Below are 19,295 nucleotides of genomic sequence, written 5' to 3'. Positions count from 1 at the left end.
ATTAGGCTTCAAAACATCGACCTAACCCTAGCAACACCCTTGAGCATGAAATTAGCCTCTAAACTCAGCCAAAAAACTCTCCAAGATTATCCTCCTTGACTTAGCCAAGGTCCACTCAGGGCCTTAGGCTTGTATCTAATGGATCGGGCTTTAAATCTAACCTAGTTTAATTTATAAGTCCAGCACTAGAATATCCTTTAATCCAATTAAAAGATCTAAGCCTTTTAACATCTCTCTTTCAATTTATAAATCCTACCAAGCCCAATAAAATTAATATAATTAATTTAATGGCAAATTTAAAATTCTAATTAATCTAATTAAATAAATTTCAAGTCATCCATCCAATGGATTGGCCTAAATAAATGATTCAATCATTTATTCTCTCTAAAGATTAATTTAATCCAATTAAATTAATTCAACTCTTTTAGAATTAATTCTAAATTAATTTCATCCCGTTATAGTGGTAGGGTGTGAATCTTTAGATTCACTTCAGCTAGACTTGGGTGTGTGTGACCAACACAATTAATTAAATCTAATTTAATTAATTATTTTTTATTATCCCATAACCGAAAAAGCCCATTACCATGGGTGCCCGTCTAGCAACAATCAGGCTCCGAGTCCATACGAGTACGATCCTACATTTAACCGTCTCCCATCCTTAGTTTAGGGCATAGAATTGGGCATCGGTTCCCATCCTTGACTAGGCAACACGTTTACTCTACTAATCTTATCTAGAAAACTTACCCCTGATCGATCAATCGTTTTAGCCAAAGACTTTTAGAGTCTAAACTATTTTAGAGCGTATAGGAGAAATCTCTGTTATACACTGACAGGAAATAGATCCTTTTTTAGAATCCACCGTCCTTGGTACATACTCCAAATATACTAGATAAAGCTTATGAGAACTATGCCTCACGACATGGCCACAGCCCGCCATATCCAAGATATAGTCTTTGTATGTACGTGACTGTCATGATTCCTCAATTTTGAGAACTACTCCTGTACTATTGGAACTGGGAATCCTGATCATACCAACCAAACCTTAAGAGGCTTTCATATGACGATCCCACGAGTCAGTATAGTTAATTAATTCTCTTGCCAAGAACCCACTAAAACTGCACAAATGACCTACGTCTTTCACAAACGAAACACAACTACAGTACTTAAGCAAGTCTCTATAGAACCCTCGATGCACTGAATTGAGGTCCTCGACTTGGAACATTTCAAACCGACCTACAATAATTGGTTTCTTAGTTGGAAAATGTATGCGTAGCCCAACTCCATGGGTTTAACATTTTCGATTTGTAGCATTTCATTGTGACATTGAAACCCTGTTTAATATCAGTGGTAAGCACAATAAAACACACTGTCAACTTGATGATTCTTATTGTGTTCATCAATCTAATATTATTTGACAAGGATTAGCGAATGACAAACAACTCAGTTCAATTGGCTTTCACCCATTCCAACATTTGCTCTCATCACATACAATTACAATTTATAAGTATAAAGTTCTAAAATGAAAAGCATGCTTTTAAATACTTTTTTTATTGCCCCTAAAAAGTTGGGGTATCCAATTTCATGTACCAAAATATACTATCCTAGAAAATCCAATCCCCATCCACTACAAAGTTGATTGTCAAGCAGAATCATTAATTAAGTGTGATGCAGGAAAAAGTGCGTGGCAGCCACCTCTAGAATCTCAATGCATGGTGACCGATCATAAGTTATATCACACAACAAGAAACAAGTAATTGTGATACCCTATCTTGCATAGATTAAGAACTGATAAAATAAAGACAAGGTGTTCTACTTATAGGCCCCATCTCATGAACCTAGGAGCCATATCTAGAATGACGTCATGCCCTAAATAAGGGGTGATTATGATACCCCATCTTCACAAATTAGAAACTCATAAAATAAATACCATGTGTGGTTGTGATACTCCATTACATATGGATTAGAATTAATAACAAGTATCATATAAGTCTTTGGCCAATAACTCAAGTGCATTAATTGTATATTCTTTTTCTTTTGTGAATTGCTCATACCAAATTCTAATATGTACACGGTGGTTTTGAAGACAATTCTCAAGCTCATGCGCTCATGGGCCCGAGGCATGACAAATGGTACCAAAGTTTATCGTCAAGAAAAATTCTGAGACAAAGTGTTATATAGGTAGGAGCCACCTCTTGAACATGTGGGACGAAGTGCTACATGCATGGGAGGCATTTCTTAAAAGGGCCTGCCCAAGAAAAGCATATTTGGTTCGTTCAGGGGCCGAATCCGGATAAGTTAGAGTTGGAGGGCCAATCGGCAATAGGAAACAGTTTAGGGGCCACGTAGAGAAACTAAGGGGAAGAATTGAAACAAATTCCAAGTCGGCAAGTCCCGTTATTTTGTTTAATTTCTGATTAATCGAATTGTTGCGGAGAAAAAGAAACTGATGATGGGTTCATTTGGGTCTCTCAAGCAAGCAATTTTTGACAAAGAAGCAAGAAAACAGTATGTAAACGCTTTTATGAGTATTTATCTTTTCAGTTCTTATGTATATAGATGAAGCTGTATTATGTAGTTTGATTTTCTGAAATTGGGACTCACAATTTGTGAACAAACAGGCAGTATCAGGATCACATACGAGGCCTCAACGCCTACGATCGCCACAAGAAATTTTTGAATGATTACGGTTAGTTTTCTCTTTGGTTTCAAGAATTTGTGCGCCAATAAACACTAACGGATAGGTGTTTGTGAGTGTATGTACTTTTACGATGATTAGAAGGCGTCAGTGAATTTGGTTTATGGGCTTAATTTTCGTTTTGGCTTTTATGAATTGTATTTATGTGAATGTGGTTTGATTTATGGCTCTTTTTGCTTAAAATCTGCTAGGAATTTTCTGAAGGGTTTGGGAAAATTGAATATTTATTTTTGGCAAACATTATTACCTTTGGCGCCGAAAAGATAAAATTAGTTTGTTGAATGTGAATGGTTTAGCATGGCATTTCCACTACTTGTCTCCAATAAAGATGATGGCGTAATAGACTAAAAACCTTAGAGGATGTCTGGTTTTACACTCTTTAAAGTATCTTATAAGAGGTTTGAGCACTTGTAAAGTGTGTGAAGTGTTGGGTAATTTTTGTTAAATACTAACATTTATATAAGTTTCATAATCTTATTTTTTTCATATACTTTGAAGAGCTTATTTTTAAAATAAAATCTCATCATCTTATGAGCACTAAAAATATTTCATGAGCTTAGTTGTTTCAAATAAGTTTAGCTAAATTTCCTCTTAGTCTAATTTGTGAAAGCTCAAAATGCCAGCTGTGTTTGATACCCTTTCTCTGTTTCTGTTTTGGAGGTCAATTCAATTCTTTTATGCCTGTGTTTGTTTGCAGTTGGTTATTATGGGAAAGATAAATCTGCTCAAGAAACATTGCCTGTTAAAACTGACCAAGACACCCTCAGAGAAGGATACCGGTAGGGAAACTTTCCTTCGTCATTTGATTTAATACATTTATTTCCAAGAAATTATGTTCTTGTCATACATATGATGTACCAGGGTATTGCTCTGACTTTGGAGATTTAAAAACTTCAATTTTACTGCCTTGAATTCTTTTGCAATTCAGTCTATTGATGCATCATATTTGTAGTTTGACATGTTCTTTCTTGGCTGAGTAAGTTGCAAAGCCATTATCACCTAATCTATGTGAAGCACAATGCAATTAAATGACAGAACTTTGATTTTGGGTTGGAAACTGGGCTGGAAATGCCTTCTAGAAGAAGAATAACTTGAGACAGATATTGGCATATGTTGGTTGTGTAGAACAATGAAACATATGTCAAAGTTGATGGATATTACTTGAAGTTCAGACTTCGGATGATTGTGCTTCAGGAGTTGAGTTATAAGATTCAAATAGAAAGGAGTTTGATGGTGATACAAAATTCTTTTGGTGAACAACTTTAGTGAAGGGCGTACACAATAAAAGTCCATTAAGAGTCAGATATGCACATGTCAACAATCCTCATAGGTAGAGAAATCATTGGTATAGAGTGTAAAGTAAGTAAAATGGTAGAACCTAATGTTATCAGGACTGGGTAGTAATGTAAGATAGAATATAGATAGTGTGGGCTCACTAGTAAGGTATAGAAAGCTTCAGAAGGAAACGAAAGAAAAGATGGCCTTTGATGGTTCTGGTGTGGTTTTTGCAGCTTGCTTTCGCTTCTTACAAGTTTTTGATGGCTTAGTTCTAATGCCTTTAGTAACCTTTTATCCTAAGTGTTACCTCAATATGGTCATGTGTTTCGCTTCCTTTCACCAAATTATTAGCTTCCAAAGCAGAAGTCATCCAATCCTCATAATTTGGTGATATATGGGGCTCTTTTGATGATTAACAAACAGGTTACTTGTTATCTTGAATAGGTATAGCTGAGGCATGGAAGTCTCTTTAAGCTTCCAAAGTTTCCATGCCGTGGCACGTGGAGAGAACTTCTCCACTTGGATGGTTTAGATGAAATGACAAATGACAAGTAATAATTGGAAGGATGGTTGCTATTTACTTGGAGTGCATAAGCTCAATGTCCGGGTGCACAGGAGCCCGAAAAGCGTGCCGCGAGCTGGCATAGCCATAGTAGTTAGTGGCGCACGGCGCACAATGGCGCCAAGGGCTCCTGGAGCCATGGCACACGGCGCAACGTGCGCCTTTTCGAAGGTTGGCGCAAATATAACAAATAATCTATATATTTATATAATTAGTATTATTTTGATTAGATTAATGTATAAAGAGTTAAATAAAACATATAAAACAACAAATTCAACATAACAAAACTTCATATAAGTAAAATGACCAATGTTGAACCATTGAAGGATAGCAAAAGTCCTAAAGGTTCAAATAAATTCTAAATAGTAAATAGTTTATCAAAAAACAAATAAGCCTAAATCTAATCATCTGACTCTACTAGAAAATATTCAGGCTCTTCACTTTCATTTCTATCATCTCCATTTTCGTCAGATCTATACTCAGCCTCCTCTTCAGAATCATTGAAGTTTTCTTTTTCGTCCTCTTCTTCTTCATCAATTAGACTTAGACGGCGTCCACTAGATTTAGATGAAGAGGCTTTTTTGCTAGCTTTTGAAGAAGACGCCTTTGATGTATCCCTTGGTTCTATTGTAAATTGAGATCGCAAACTATAAGCATCTTCATCAACCCCGGCAGCTCGTGCAACATCACCCCAAGTCAAGTCATCATCCTCAAATACTGTAGCATTCTCTTCATCACTATCAAGAGTCAATTTCCCTAACAACCACTTATTACTCTCATCAATTTCATCCAAAATAATAGGATCTATTGTATCACGTGCATCATATTGCCTCCTCAAAGCTTTATTATACTTGATAAAAACTAGATCATTGAGGCGTTTTTGCTCCAATTTATTTCTTTTCTTAGAATGAAGCTGCATAAATTTAAATTTGTAATTTAGTAACACTTAAATAAAAATTATATCTATCAAATACCAATAAATAAACTATATAGTAGCATACATACATGCTAAAAAACACTCCAATTTCGCTCACAACCCGATGAACTGCAGGTTAGGCTCAAAATTTTGATTGCAAAATTTTGCAAATTCGGAGGTGATCCTCCGAAAGCAGAGACCACCATTCAGCTAGTCATTTCAAAAATTAAAAAACTTAATATAAGTAGCATATAGTTAAAAAATCAACTTTTATTAAAATTATAAAATATAGTTCTCATTACCTGGTGCTTTTTGTAGTCCTATGTCTTATTGCAAAAGATATCCCAAAAAGTCCTTCTGCTTTATTGTACTTTGGAAGTTCACTAATAATTTTATCTTGGAATTTAGTAGTTGGAACCACCCTCCAAATGCAAGTATATAAACTTTGCATAACCTCTTCATCTTGTTCTACATTAGGATTTGTATAAAAGAACTATGGGTTCAAGTAGTAAGCAGCTGCATGCACAGGCCTATGAAGTTGAACATTCCATTTAGCATCAACCAATGCAAACACATCTTTATACTTCTCTTCTTGTTGGAAAATGAAGCAGCAATAGCTTCCTTGGCTCGGTCCATGGCTTCATAAATATAACCCATTGGTGGTTTTCTTTCACCATCTACCAATCGAAGCACCTTGACTAGTGGTCCAACAATTTTAATTATGTAAAGGACATGGTTCCAAAATGAAGGCATCAAAATGACACTTGCTACTAATTTGCCTTGTGCTTCTCTCGCATACCTACTCTTAGTCCACTTTTCAGATGTAAACATCTTCCTCAAATTCCCCTTTTGAACATGAAATTGCTTCAAAGTTAAAAATGCAGTTGCAAAGCGAGTTTTTGCAGTGCTGAAATGGTACCTAGGCGCGCGCTACGGCGAGAAGGCGCATGCCATGGCGCATGGCGCGAGAGGCGCAGCGTGCTATTGACTACACTGGGCATAGCTGAGAGTGAGGTGCTGCTCTCCCAAAGAGAATCTCGCAGCAAGTGAGTGACCTTCTAGTCGGAGGTCACTAGCGTATGGCCTCAGGATAATTACATGCACTCTCTTCTTAATACGTGCTTATTTCCGAGCATAAACCCGAATATAAAGGCTGAAGATATTTAGTGCCTGTTTTGTTATCCCGTATGGAGCCACCATTGCTTCGGTCAGCATAGAGTCCCCTCCGTGTCATCTTCTGATATTCTGTTTGTGGAAAGATGCACTGATCAATGCTCATGATTAAATTTGAACTTTGACTCGATGGAATCATTGAATTTGTTCTCTCTATATGGAATAGGAAACCAATTTGAGTATCCTCACCGATTCTTTTATGTAATGCTGTAGAATTGTAGCCTCATTTAGATTTTTAGTTTTATGATCTCAATCCGCATCTACATGCATACATTGGATGGCCTGTAGCATATGAAGATGGCCTATATTATGATGTACTTACCTCCAATCATTTGCTCCAATGCTGTCCTAAGTCTTTTGTTTTATAATTTGCCAAAAGGTTCATAAGGACTGATGAAGATGACATGAATCCTTCTTGGGAGCAAAGACTGGTGAAGCGCTACTATGACAAGCTCTTCAAGGAGTATCCTTTGCAATGTTATTTTACCGAATTTCTGGAAACCTTCAGCTGAATTTGGAAATTAGTAGTTATGAGTAAATGCTTCTCTATGATGAATTATGCCGTTATGAAGCAAGTCGGTGCAAGCACTCAGAAAGAATTTTATCCTTTAATCCCGGTTAGAGATATTTGGATATCTTCTTGGGTTGCTGTGTGTTTTCTATGATTATGAGGAGTCACTGAGTGAGTTATTAATTTATTTGCACATTCACATGGCTGAAATATTTGGAAAAGTAAACAACATCACTGCAGTATATAAAACATGATTACCAGTTCATTTATGATGAACCAATAAGTAAAGACATGCCATATGAACATTTTTATCTATCTTTTCTCCAGATATGTGATTTATGCTTATTTATTTGGACGAAGAGGTTCTTCTCAGCATTCCTATGTGCAGAACATATGTTTCTTATACTTGAGTGCTGGTGGAGTATGGATGTAAATGTTTGACATGCAAATTTTTGGAGCAAGAGATTTATTTGGAGTGTTATTACACCTTTCTTAACTGTAAGCTAATATCAGGATGCTTGAAAATATTGGACATTATAAACTACGCAGTAGGAATCATTGTACTTTGTAGAATACACGAAGAAAGTATGGCACTCACTCATACATGATTGAATGCTATGTCCACGAAAAGCTTTACTTCTAAGTTATAACTACTGGCTTTCTGTCATTCAAGGATATCAAGAACTCTTTTACCTCACATTTTGTGGGTAAAATTGAAATTTGGAAATGCATGCAAAATCAATAAGAAAAATTCAAAAAGTGGATCAAGGGAGTATTTGGTGAAGAGTAAGATGCATTGAGATACTTTTTTAGTAAAAGGGATTTGAGTTGTGGCTGATTCTTCTTGGGGTCAAATGGACCCCAATGTTGTGATGCGTTGCATGCAAATACATGTGATAGCTTAATTGTTGAAGTAAATTAGAGGAAAAAATTGTCAAGTATCCTTCAAATGTTGATGCGTAATTAGTGCCACATAAAATACTCTACTGAGCCTCCTCTTCTGTACCTTCTGAAATAGTCATTAGCTCCTATACCAGTTTACAAGAAGCGACTTTTAATGATTTATTAGTTTCTTTTAACTCATTGAAGATACTGCATAGCTGATATGTCTCAGTATAAGACTGGCAAGGTATGAAGGCTTTCCTGCTATAGTATCTTATAGTCACAGTTCCACATGTTTCAGGTGTTCTATATTGGACATTGCTTTTCTTCTTCTCTAATTAATTCTGTTTAGAGGGGAGATGAGACCATTTGGACTTGACACTTGAACTCTTAACAGAAACTATTGTGCTCCATTAAAAATAGGAGGGCTTCGAATAAATGTTTAGGACTTCATCCCGTGGGGAATAAATAAGCTATATTGCCGGAAAAAGTGAAGTCTGTGAACATGAATTTCGGTTTAGGATGCATATGACGAAGTCTATTTGATACTATAATTTATCAAGTTATTATTTAAGACCATTTCTGGTTAATCTTTGGTGGAAGATAAGTGACATTTCATGAATGCTTCTTTCCATCTATATATTTCAGACTTCAACGCTTTGGCTTGCAAATGAGACTATAAATAAATGAGTCAGCTTTAGTTTGTTACATGTTTAATTCTTGGTTGCACAAAACCTCTAAAGGTAGTTTGATCTCTTTGTAGATTGGTCTCAGATGGAGGACCGAAAAAGAAGTGATATCTGGGAAAGGTACAGACTCCTTCATATTTCCTTTTTCCTCTGCATTTCTCTTTTACCATGCATGTAAGTATTTTCATATAAATGCATGTTAAATGTTTCTTTGAAAACTTTTTTCCTATTTAAATATTCATGAAGGATGTCTTTAGCTCGATGTTTCTCCAGCCTGTGTTCGTTGTAAGGAAAGGTGTGGAGAAGTGCTGGGAATTCAATTTTCAGCAACCTCCTTTTGCTAAAAAGTGTCAGACATATCAATTTTTGTAGAATATATTAATCATATTGTACACAGCTTGAACATGACGTTTCAAAACATTGTGCTGTGTAATTGTATCATATTTCTGGGATTAAAAGCTAAATTAAATAACGTCAAGTTTTATAGGAAAAGATATTGTATTAGCACTTATCTCAGTGGAAGTTGATGAAACTTGAATATTGAATTTTTAACAACATGCAATATTAAATAGGTTGTATTATCTTGAAATTTATCATTTTTTTAAGAAAATATTACAATCATATGTTGTAAATCCATCATGCTATTTGTATTTGCATGCTCTAATTCCAATCTCATGTGGTGGTCAGTTTCTCATCACATAAGCGGTAAGCCAAATTATGTTCTATCTTTGACTGTCACATGCCTCCCAGTATGTACTCTTTTGTTTTTATTTTTCAAAAAAATGTAGTACATTAACTATGTTAGTTTCAATAAACCACTTGATTATTAGATTCAATTTATCCAAAACTAACTTTCTCGCCTATCAAAAATGTGTGAAAGAATATTTTTGAATTTCCTTTTTCGCTTTGACTTAATTTTGTGAGAAAACTTGTCTTTTTGATTTCTTGACGATGAAATGAATCCCCAAAGTGATCCTTCTTGACGTTCTCTAGGTCTGCTTGTCATCATCAAGTGAGCTGTAAACAATGAAATGACTTCCCAGACTGTTACTTCTTGATATTCTCTAGTAGTACATTTTATCGTCAAGTGAGCTATAAAGAAATTGTGGCAAGCTATTCTGTAAAAGCAAGGTTTTCAGGTCTATTCCTTTATTTGACTAGAGAATTTCTAGGGCATGACACTTCGGAATCATCTTCATTAAATGGAAGAACTGGTTTAAGTTAAAGTCAGGTCTCTGGATCTATGTCTTCACTTGCCTTTTTCTCCCTGGGCATGATAAGTCATATTTTGACATGGTTCTCATTTTTAACTGAGCAGTAGATGGAGTTAAAACAATCACTGATCCTTTTTCTTTCTCCAAACTGCACTGCACTCACTGCATCTGATGAAAAAGTAGTTTCCTTTTTCCTGTTATTGGATAGGCAATGTAATATTGAATATAATAGTAACTAGCCTGGTTATTTAATACTGATTGCAACAAACTCAAATACATTTCTTATTTTTGCTAGGTTGAGTCTCTTATTGGCTGCTCAGCGCATGGTTTATTATATATACCTGAAGAAGTATTTAGTATTTACAAACTGCTAGCACTTGCTGCATTGTATTGCCATGAAACCTAATATTCCCAATGGCTTGGAATTGCTCTATTTTCTTTCTACCCTTGCTGCACATGATTTTCCTTTCTTTTGTCAAGACACCAGAAAGTTTCTTTGAACACTCTCTATTCTGGTATTTGTTATGAGCCTCTAGATTTCAGGTACTACTCTCTTTTATTCTTTTCAAATTTCATAATAAATACAAAAAAATTAATCTTGAGCTGATGAGCAGTCTTGAAATGAGAAACATATTCTCTTGACCATGAAGAGCTCTGGCCTAGGGTTTTGAGTCTTTTGACATACACTTTTTAACATTAATCAAGAATTATCTGAACTCCAATTTGCTAAGCAGCGGCTTTGAGTGGTTTCAACTTTTATATCAACTGCATAGTACATACTTTAATTGCTGATGTCCTTTTACTTTGAATTTTTTCAACCTCTCTGTTTCTTACCCTACTAATCACCTTCCAATTTACCAAAGTAACAGAACAATTAAGACAAAATTGAACAAGAATCTGCTCTCAAATTGATTTGTCATCTTGTGGATGCTAGTTCAACTGCTACTACGGATGCTTGTTGCTGGTTCTCCATTTGATTCCCTAAGAATTAAGCTTGACTGCACCTCTTTATTGTCAGGACAGTTTGTTTGCGGTAATAAGCACTGCAACGAGAAAGATGATTTGTCAAGCTATGAGGCAAGTTGCTGCTAAGGTTATCCTTTAGAATGTTATTTTGAATGATGAGTGTGTATGAAAGTATGACACTTTGTTTTATGTCTGTTTCATTTGTCTGAACTCAATTTCATTGAAGTACTGCAACTTAAAAAATTTGCACTCAAAAATATCTGGAGACAGAACTTTGAGGGAGCCATCTACTTCTGCAAGTCATTAGTTAATATTTCGTCTTCGGCTGACATGGATCACGTAAATGCTTTGGTTTAATATCCTTGCTTTCAAATTGATGAAAAATATTAGACAGTAAGAGAGTGGAAAATTTGCTGGAAAAGGCTCCTGAACCATCAGATTTCAAATGCTAGCATCTCATGCTACCAGATATGGAATTTAGAAATGAAGAAAGAGGCAAGAGTTAAGCATAATGGATATGTCTTCTGATTAAAAATGCCTGCGAAGTGCCTGCATTTTCCTGATTCTAGCAAAACTAGAAGACTTGAATAAATATCTCACAAATATAGTAACTTCTTTCTTATATACTGTTATCACCGGATTTTCATTAGTCAGCTTACTGTGAAGGGTAGTGAAACTTCATATGTTCAATGTGAACGAAGAGAAAGATATTCAACAATAGAAAGATCGGACATTCTTTATCATTATTCAATCCTGGAATGATTTTCTCTTCATTTTTCCTTTCCCTTTGCTAACTGTCTTGAGATGCAGGTAAATTTTTCCTATTTTGAAGCTGGAGAACATAAACAGGCTCTGGTGAAACTAGTAGCCTGTGAGAGGTAAATCTGTAACATTTTAGTCATTGTATGTTAGCTTTTGACAGTTTGCAGTGTTTATGGCCAATAGTTACCATGCTGATGCTCTGTTAATTTTATCATAAAAAACTTAGCTTTTTTCAAATTAACTTTGTTCATTAAATCAATTTCTGGACTTTTAGGATTTGAAAAGAAAATAAAAAGAATGTGGTGCACATTGAGTACTTTGTTAACATGCTGGAGGTCTAATGACATTCATTCTTTGTGTCTGCTGTGCAGCTGATTTTCTCACCCTGTTCACTTGCTGAGTTTCTTCATGATATTCCTCGTTTATATGTTAGTCATGCACCTGATCTTGCGCCACTTTGCTAACATGCTGGCTGTCTTATGGCACTCATTATCATCATGTGTGTTATTTGCACAGCTGATTTTCTAAATACAATGCAAAAATAAGGGGATTCTTCAGTTTTTCTTGAGATGCATTCCTAAATAATTATGAACAACTGTGAATCAAGATGAATTATTAGCAGAAATTACATACTTTTCGGACTGACTTTGATATTCTATTAAATTTGTAGAAAAAGTTTCCTTCTCAATTATTAAATGAATTAGAGTTTTGATTTGCTGATTAATTTTCATGAGAATGCACAAAATATATACATATATATATATGTGCATGTACTTTAATTTATTTTTATTTCTAAGTGTGTGTGGGTATGTCGATTTGGTCATTCTGGCATGTGATACAGTCATCAGATGACTGCTACTGTGCTATCATTACGTTTAATCCATCATGATCTACATTTGCTAGTTAACTCGATATTTGTATATCTGCTATCAGCATTGTGGAAACTCGATATTCGTATATCTGCTATCAGCACACCAGCATGTGTGGAAGTTTCACGAAACATTTTGCTGTGAAGAATGGAATCCTAAAGTATGGAGTAATTAACACACTGCAGTCTGCACTAATCAGCTTTTTCCTTTTATTCTCAATATGATATAGTTTTTATACAAAAGAAGTTAGCTGTCAAAGTATAGTTTAAACGGAGGAATAAGGTACTAAAATTTGTGTCCTGTATGCCATGATGTCACTGCAAGTGTAACAACAATGTTTTAGTCATAGTAGTTGTGTCATCCTTGCTGGTGACCTTTTCTGTTTCTAAAACTTCTATTCTGACTTGATTCTTGAAATAGATGTGCTGCGAAGCTGTATTATAAAAAACAGAAAGAGAAGGAACAATTGAAACGAAAAGAAAATGAAAAGCACCAAAGGAAAAGGTGAGTATAGAGCCAAAACTTAGTTTAAGGATGTTCTCTTAAATCTAGAGATTGGATTTTCACACAAATTGTTGCTGTCAATCTTAATAAATTCCGTCTTCTCAGGGACAGGTCTCAAAGTGAGGATGATGCAGATGTCGACTACGGTAGAAGCAAAGAGAGGAGAAAAGGTATGATGCTGCATTTTTTGCTCCTGCTTACAAGTGTTCGACAATTAACTTGTATGCAAAGAATGACAACTCTTTGGAGTAGCAAGTTAAAGAAATGTTACTGTCAAGATGCTTTTGGCATTAAACATCAAAGGTATAACGAGATAAAATGCAGTTATATGTTTAATCATACAGGATTGAGATTCTCAAGGTTGACTATCTTCAAATTTACTGAACTTACACTGGGGAGGCAATTAATGGTAGGTCTAAGGAGTATATATGACTAGTCTTGTCCCTTGAGCTTTGGGGGGATACACGACACCTCTATGTGGTGTTCTTTGACAAGTAAAACATAGATGCACAATAATAGTATTGTATCTTCTTTGGAGCATCTTCATCCTTTGTGGAAAGCTGGGAATTTGTTCCTTTATTCGTCAAAATAGTTGACCCTATCAGCCAATATGGCATCTTAAGATCGGATATTGGATTTTGAGGTTAATATGTACTATCAGTGTAGGCTTGTCGATAGGAGGGTAATAACATGTATTTAGTAAATAGGGGTGTAAATGACTCGAGCTGAGCTCGACCATTTTTGGTTGGCTCGAGCTCGAGTTCGAGCTCGACCTCAAATGACATATAATGAGCTAGAGCTCGGTCTGTCGAGTTTGAGCTCAATCTGACGAGCTCGAGCTCAACAATTTGTTTATCGAGCCCACCAAACACCCCTACAGAGTCTCCCCTTCACATACCAACTCAGTTCATAGCTGTTTTCAGTTCTAGAAAAACCAAACCAACACAGAAAAATCCAAAGACTAGAACAACACCACAAAAACTAAAGAACCATGTTCTACTCATAGGCACAGCCCAGACACACAAGCCGATGGTGAGACCAACACTATGAGATGTAATGGCAAACCTGTTCAACCTTCTTGTTTGGCCGACACAACAACGATCACCTTCCTCATTGCCGGTGGTAGATGGATTGGGGCTTGCAATCGTTGGTTTGGGGCTAGTGTTTTGCCTTTTAGGATTTAGATTTGGGAATTTGGGGAGAAAGAAAACTAAAAAGAGTGGGAAGAAATGAGAAAGAAATGATAAGAGTGGGAAACACCATCAGACTCTTCCAACGGAAATCGGGAAGAAATTCTTCAACCGACGGCGATGGATGCGGAGCTCTACCTCTTGAGAAAGAAAAAGAGAAAGAGAATAGTAGTGAGATTGAGAACTGAGAAAGAAAGAGAGAGAGAACGTAGAGGTGTGAGAAAGGAAGAAAGAGAAAGGAGAATTATTTTTTCAATAAATTGTTGGATTGTATATTTATTAATAAAATAATAATGTTATAAACAAATAATATTAAATATTACTATATTAATTATAAAAAATATTAAATATATGGTGCAATATTTTAATTTATTGTTATAAAATTAATCATTAATTAGTTTAGTAGTAATATAATTCGTAAAAGTTTAGAAAAAGTATATACATCAAATTATCAAAATACTTGCATATAATTTTGTATAGTTATTAGTATTAATAGAAAAACTAAACATAAGTTATTTCTTAAAAGTTGTTGATCTTATTATATACAAAAGAAACTTAAGAAATGAATTTTTTAGACCAAAGTACAAATAGTGATTGATATCATTATATATAAACAAATAACAATAAAAATAATTAAAATTATTCAACCACCACCACCATCATCATTGTTATTATTATTATTGTTGTTGTTCTTGTTATCCGTATGATTAATTTACAGGAATCATCAAATTTTGACATAAATTTATAAGTAATAAAAAAGATTGCAGACTATATACCTTGGTATAAATATAAAACTCACAAATAGATATAAAAAATTATAAATTAATTGTTAGGGAGTTGTCAATTTGAAAAAGTACAAGAGATTACAAATAGAGATAAAATGTAATATAAAATTAATGTGTTTTATTAAATAATATTTTAAAAAATATTAAAACTTACTAAAAATATTAAGAGATGAATTTTTTAAACCAAAGTACAAAATAGTAATCGATCTCATTGTATACATAAAAAATTATAATAAAAGTAATTAAAGTTGTTCAACCATCATCATCATCATCGTTATTATTATTAATAATATCATTATTATTATTATTATTATTTGATGATGATGAACATTAGATTAATTCATGGGAATCACTAAATTTTGACATAAATTTATAAGTAACAAAATAGATTGCATACTATGTACTTAATTAAAATATAAAACTCACAAAGAGATATAAAAATTAAAAGTTAATTGTTAGGACTTGTCAATTTTAAAAAGTATAAGAGATTACAAATAGAGGTTAAAATGTAACATAAAATTTATGTGCCATATTAAATAATTATTTTTTTACAAAATATTAAAACTTACTAAATTGTTGATTAAACTTATTTTTGTATAAAGATTAAATGTATAAATATAGTTTATTATTATCTAAAATTAAAATGTATAATATTAAATAATAATTATAATATATTGTCAATTTTGATTATAAAATTGATAAAATATTGAATATAGAATTAAGCATATAAAAACTTTAAAAACAAATAAAATATATAAAAAATTAAAAAAAAAGGAAAAAACTAACGAGCCGGCTTGCTAGCTTATGGACTGAGGCTTGAGCTCGAGCTCGAGCTCACAATCGAGCTTTCATGAGTCGACTCGACTCGTCTGTCACCCCTATTAGTAAATATCCGTAATAGTTATTTATGAGCTCCACCCAAACCCAACTGATTGAATCAAAATGATTGGGTTTTGTCTAGGTTTTACCCATTGAATCTTGTGTTACATTTTTCATGGTAAGTTTGATTAAATAAAATTTGTCAAATTTTAAATTTACATGAAAAAATTTAAAAACCACTTAGAAAAGTTTTAAGTTAACCATTAGAAGAATATTTTAACTTTGGCCCAAATGTTTCATTTATATGAATTTGAATTCAACTTTTATTTGATAATATTTTTAGGATTTGAATTCAAACAAAATCTTATCTATATCATTCGAGCTTAACTAATTTAATTTTGTATGTAATTTTTCATTTTTTAAACTATCAACTCAAATTAATTTATCAAAAATTTAATTGGAGTTGACACTATGAATATAAAGATAAAAAACTTGGGCGAATTTTGTCGAAATACAATATGTAAAAAAAATTATTTGATAAAATATATACAAACTTTGAAAATTTTTGGATATCAAGCAAATCTAATCGATTGATTTATCAAAATTTACAAATTGAATAATTTCAAATTAATGGATAAATCTACTTCTTGGGGTGTTAAATTATATCCATATCGATATCTATGCCCACGAGTATTTTAGGGGCTAGGCACTATCCATACCAAAAATATTTTATTTCAATGGATATGAGTCAGGTTCGGGTTTCATGTGGGTTTGAGTTTGGGTAATAGCTATCATGATGGGTTTAGGTTTTGTATATTGCCTGCACATCAAGGATGTCACTTGGTAAGCTTCGCCTCGAGGTTTTGATTGATGGATATATCTACTTGTAGTATACAATTGATGCCTCCCAAATGATTGATTCTTCTGGATCTTCTAACATATCCGGAAGGGAAACAACAAAATATCTTTTCTCATCAGCCCGGAAATTTGGGCTACTGATCTCTAAACGTCTCCACTGCCTCTAGGGTGCCTTCATCACTCATGCTACTAAAAGTGCATCAGAACATGGTTCGGTGGGGAGAGAGGGAGGATACGTTGCCATTATATGGTTGGATAGTGAATAATTTAAATTTTTGAGTCGGTTTTTGTTTAATTTAAATAATTGGCCACAATTTTAGTCCATATCTAATAAAATTATAGTTAATAGTAGATTTTGTTTTGCAGTAAAACTACATATGTAGCTACACATTATGATGAGAGGAACTTTAAGCACTCTGGTTCTCATATACTCCTACTTAGATGTGTGTTTTAAACAGTTGAATAGTTCCATCGCAACATAGCTTCTTTCATAACTGTACCATGACAGAAAATTCTTGATCTTTGAACTGGTCATTGTTCATTGACAGATTATTCCGCATTTCTCATTCTGTTTCTTACTACTTATTCCAGTTCTTTTGGATCTGTTCTGAGTTTCTCCTTTTAGCATTTGTCGTATGAAAATTTCATGTTATTGTTTCAGGAGATAAGGCTTCGACTTCAGCCACTGATCACAACAAGACTGACGACAACAATGACAACTTTGACGAGTTTCTTGAGGGAATGTTTCCTTGACACAGTCCGGTGCATCTCAAGTTCCTGTCAGGTTTTATGTTGAAGTACGTATATTTGAGAGGTCGTCTCGTGATTGGTATGGTTCTATATTTGATGGTCTTCGATATGTGAACACGAAGTAATGGACTCAATTGTGATTGTCAACTTTCGAAATAAATCACTTGCTTCGTCGATTGACAATGCTCATGTTCGTTTCCTCTCTTTTCAATTCTCTCTCATGGACGGCCAACTTGTTTTATTTCACACATTTTTTCTTCAAAGACCAGGAAAAAAGAATTGGACCCCATGAAGCAACCCAGGAGATCAGGCCCTACTAGCTCATAAATAAGGTAAAAAGTCCATAAGTTGCCTTATCATTACTAACATAACAGAAATTATCCTAATTCAGCTATGACGACATCATATAGGTTGAGGACACTTTAGGACAAATTACATTAAAAGATCTTCGATTAACTCCAAGAGACCTGGACAAAATTAACTTTTTCATCAGCAAATAAATGATTCTTGAAATTTTTAGTTTGACCTGACAAGACATCTTTGAACGATGATGACTCTTTCCAAATAAGTCCAAATCTTAAAGCTTTTTTTGGTTAATTAGCTAACACGTACTGCTATACAATGACATCTTTTTCTCAACTACTCTCCAAATCACTCTGTAGACGTCTATAAATTGGGATTCTATACAGTCATTTTGGTAACACTTTTTATTACACTTCAACTGTCATTCTCTCTTGGTTTCTGAGCTATTCTCATAATACTTTTAGCATTCCACACGATTTAGTTACTCTTAACATTATTTTCAACCATTAATCTCACTTTGATTCAAGTTTTACTTTCATGTATTCAGTACTTTATTGACTTAAGTATTGGGTGTTAACCTCTATTTTGTAGGTTAGCCCTCGGTAATTTTACGATTACTGTAGAAGTTCTTTGACTGTTGTGGTGTTGTTGGACTCCGGTACGTATCATTAGGAATGTCTGGGAACACTTGAGCTTAGACATAAGAAATGACAAGTTCTAATAACAGAGGTGATAATAGATTATTCGAGGGAAACACTTTCTCCCCGCTACAATAGACTACCATTTCACTATTGCAATAGACTACCATTTCACCTCCACCACACACACTAGTGGGATTCAAAGCCCATGCTCCAGCTTTTGACCCGATAGTCCTGCCTGTTACAACCAACCCACTATCCTATGAGTAGCTTTGACAGTTTATTATAGAGACCATCAACTCAACCCTATGAGGTCCCAAGCCAGTAGCGGGGGACAATCTTCCCAGCAGGTAAAACCAGAGCACCAGGTGATCAAGGAACCAACGAGTAGATTCCTGTTGTTCTCAAGTAGTACTGTCACATACTCGTTGCACCCGCTAGCAAGGAGGTAGCGGCCAAGGAACACCTCGAGAGGTGATACTCTCTCATGATAAAAATAATGGAATTCCGCCAAGCGGTAAGAAAGAAAGGTTCGCTCTTAGAGTGCGGTATTCCATTTAACGATGATATCATGACAGAAGAGTTCCCTGTTCATTTCAGGGCGCCTTCACATCTATCTGCTTACAATGGCACTACAATCTGAGCACATTTGTAAGTTTGGAATTGTTGTCCTATTGCACGGGTATACTAATGGTAATAAAAATCGCGTATTTCTTACTACACTAACTGATTCTGCCCAACAATGATTTGACAAGCTTCCAGCTGGATCAGTAAGTTCTGTTGCAGAATTTAGTTCCCTTTTTCTATACCAGTTTCTAGTAGCAAGAAGTGTCAAAATCGACAATTAGTCTTTTTAGAGTACATCAGGAGGAAAAGTAGACCTTTCAATACTGCTATCTTGGAAGTCCCAACTACTCACCTAGAGGTTAAT

General features: G+C 34.4%; 1 protein-coding gene across 3 annotated transcripts; it reads left to right on the top strand.

Annotated features, from left to right (window-relative positions):
- LOC105173360 (protein FRA10AC1) lies at positions 2,295 to 17,726 on the top strand. Of its 3 annotated transcripts, none has more exons than XM_020697597.1 (11): positions 2,295 to 2,505; positions 2,619 to 2,686; positions 3,393 to 3,474; positions 7,004 to 7,087; positions 8,225 to 8,264; positions 8,781 to 8,826; positions 10,855 to 10,997; positions 11,697 to 11,764; positions 12,938 to 13,021; positions 13,133 to 13,191; positions 17,335 to 17,726. In XM_020697597.1, exons 1-11 carry the CDS (start codon positions 2,447 to 2,449, stop codon positions 17,424 to 17,426), a joined length of 825 nt encoding a protein of 274 aa, XP_020553256.1. In that variant the 5' UTR covers positions 2,295 to 2,446; the 3' UTR covers positions 17,427 to 17,726. The 3 variants fall into 3 exon arrangements, with proteins under 3 accessions (XP_020553256.1, XP_020553255.1, XP_011093369.1); XM_020697596.1 differs by having other exon boundaries at positions 2,301 to 2,505; positions 13,127 to 13,191; positions 17,335 to 17,713; XM_011095067.2 differs by having other exon boundaries at positions 2,308 to 2,505; positions 10,939 to 10,997; positions 13,127 to 13,191; positions 17,335 to 17,697.

The sequence above is a fragment of the Sesamum indicum genome, linkage group LG11 (genome assembly GCF_000512975.1).
Source record: "Sesamum indicum cultivar Zhongzhi No. 13 linkage group LG11, S_indicum_v1.0, whole genome shotgun sequence".
NCBI classification, from domain to species: domain Eukaryota; kingdom Viridiplantae; phylum Streptophyta; class Magnoliopsida; order Lamiales; family Pedaliaceae; genus Sesamum; species Sesamum indicum.
This window is presented reverse-complemented; position numbering and strand designations above follow the sequence as displayed.